At 63.8% G+C, this 2,529-nt stretch overlaps 1 protein-coding gene across 1 annotated transcript; it reads left to right on the top strand.

Annotated features, from left to right (window-relative positions):
- Positions 1–216: 216 nt before the first annotated feature.
- On the top strand, positions 217–2,523 carry LOC113617124 (paraneoplastic antigen Ma6F-like; the record flags this gene model as incomplete). The annotated part of the gene is made up of 5 exons (XM_027100411.1): positions 217–365; positions 511–658; positions 1,025–1,234; positions 1,289–1,394; positions 1,436–2,523. Coding segments are annotated over exons 1-5 (1,701 nt in total), but the record flags the coding sequence as incomplete, so codon positions are not given.
- Positions 2,524–2,529: the final 6 nt, after the last annotated feature.

Below are 2,529 nucleotides of genomic sequence, written 5' to 3'. Positions count from 1 at the left end.
TTGTAAATAAATGTAATTTATAAAAAAAGTTTCCTAAAGTCAAACAAACCAAACAGGGCAGGGAGGTGCTCCAGGCTGCTGCTGTGAGGGGCACTAGGGTGGGCTGTGTGGCACAAACATGATTCTCTCCTCTTTGCACCCACAGGCCGATTCCCACACTTCAACAGCCTGTGCACACCTGTTTGATCGCTTCCCCCCACCCTCAGGTCCTCGAAGATGGCGATGGCTCTGGCGGTATTGCGGGACTGGTGCAGGTCGATGGGCGTGAACGCTCAGCGATCTCTGCTCATCCTGGGAATCCCAGATGACTGCAAAGACCAGGAATTCCAGGAGGCTGTGCAGGCTGCCCTGCGTTCCCTGGGCAGGTACCGAGTGCTGGGCAAGGTCTACAGAAAGGAGCTGGGGTCGAGTGTTGCCCTGGTCGAGTTTGCTGAGTGTTTAAATCGAAGCTTGCTCCCCCGCCAAATACCAGGCAAGGGAGGGCCCTGGACTGTGGTCTGCCTGCCCCAGGCCCCTGATGCTGATTCACAGGATAGACCCAATTGCCCTGCGCAGCCCCAGGGACAAGCAGTGGTTGGCAGGGCGGGTGAGGCAGGAACTGCAGGTCACTCAGGAACTGCAGGGGAGGAGGAAGCTGCAGGGGAGGCGGGAGTCGCAGGTATGGAGGGAGACACAGGTGAGGAGGAAGCCTTAGGTGAGGAGGGAGCTAATGGTGAGGAGGGAGCTGCAGGTGAGGAGGGAGCTGAAGGTGAGGCAGGAGCTTTAGGTGAGGAGGGAGCTGAAGGTGAGGAGGGAGCTGCAGGTGAGGAGGGAGCTGAAGGTGAGGTAGGAGCTGCAGGTGAGGAGGGAGCTGAAGGTGAGGAGGGAGCTGAAGGTGAGGGAGGTGCAGGTGAGGAGGGAGCTGCAGGTGAGGAGGGGGCTGAAGGTGAGGCAGGAGATGCAGGTGAGGAGGGAGCTGTAGGTGAGGCAGGAGATGCAGGTGAGGAAGGAGCTTCAGGTGAGGAGGGAGCCTCAGGTGAGGCAGGAGCTGCAGGTGGGGAAAGATCTGAGGGTCAAGCAGGAGCTGAAGGTGAAGCAGGAGTGTCAGATGAGGAAGGAGCTGCAGGTGACGACGGAACCTCAGGTGAGGCAGGACTTGCAGGTGAGGCAGGAGCTGCAGGTGAGGAAGGAGCTGCAGGTGAAGCAGGAGATGAAGGTGAAGCAGGAGCTGAGTCAGATGAGAAAGGAGCTGCAGGTGAGGAGGGAGATGAAGGTGAGGAGGGAGCTGCAGGTGAGGAGGGAGCTGCAGGTGAGGAGGGAGCTGCAGGTGAGGAAGGAGCTGCAGGTGCGGAAGGAGCTGAGGGTCAAGCAGGAGCTGAGGGTCAAGCAGGAGCTGAAGGTGAAGCAGGAGCTGAGTCAGATGAGGGAGGAGCTGCAGGTTACAGAAATGTTGCAGGCGTGGCAGGACTTCTGAGTATGGCAGGACCCACGGGCGAGGCAATGGCTGCGCCTGAGGAAGCAGTTGTGACAGCGGCAGGCGCCATGGGTGAGGCAGGGCCCGGGACCCAGCAGTGGAGGCAGGCCTCGCAGCCCGTGCTGGACAGCATGGGCTACCAGGAGCTGGGAACCTTCTCTGGGATGGAAGAGCCGGGCCACGGGGAAGGGTCCTCTGAGAGCTGGCTGGAGCAGGCCAGCCACACGCTGCACCTGTGGCGCCACGTGTCTGAGAGGGAGAGGAGGAGGAGGCTGGTGGAGAGCTTGCGCGGCCCCGCGCTGGACCTCCTGCGCGGCCTCCTGGCGGAAGATCCCGAGCTGGCTGCCCAGGACTGCCTGGCCGCGCTGGTGCAGGTGTTTGGGAACAAGGACCCCCGGGGGAGTGCTCGGCTGAAGTTCGTGACCTGTGCCCAGCGGCCCCAGGAGACTCTCTCTGCGTACGTGATGCGCCTGGAAGGCCTGCTGCAGTCGGCCCTGGAGAAGGGGGCCATCCACCCGGCCATGGCGGACCAGGCGCGCGCCCGGCAGGTGCTGACGCGGGCCCGGCTGAACGACACGCTCCGGGACACGCTGAGGAGGAGGCGGCTGATGAGGAGGCCTCCCGGCTTTGCGGGGATGCTGCGGCTCATCCAGAAGACCGAGGCCTGGGACGCCGACCCGGCTAGCAGGGAGCACTTCCCAGGGCAGGAAGAGGCCCGTGTGGACGTTGCAGTCCTGGCAGCAGCCGCCCAGGCCGCCCCGGCCCATGAGGCCATCACCGCAGGCACCACTGCACATGGCACCAAGGCCTCCCCGGCCGGTGAAGATAGCACCGCCCAGGCCGCCCGTTCCAAGGAAGGGAGCGCCGAGGACCACCCGGCACGTGAGGAGGCCAGTGCGGCAGTTGCCGGCACTGCCAAGGCTGGCGAGGCGGCCCCTGAAGACCATGGTGCCGCCAGGGCAGCCCCTGGCCCTGGGGAGACCAGCAAGGCGTCCACGGCCACTCAGGAAGATGGAAGTGCTGCCGCCCCTGCGGGCCTAGGTCAGGCAGGACCCTCAGATGCCCCTGGGGTCCCC

This window comes from Aethalodelphis obliquidens, unplaced genomic scaffold (genome assembly GCF_003676395.1).
Source record: "Aethalodelphis obliquidens isolate GAN/ISIS:26980383/991018 unplaced genomic scaffold, ASM367639v1 scaffold1934, whole genome shotgun sequence".
NCBI lineage: Eukaryota > Metazoa > Chordata > Mammalia > Artiodactyla > Delphinidae > Aethalodelphis > Aethalodelphis obliquidens.
This window is presented reverse-complemented; position numbering and strand designations above follow the sequence as displayed.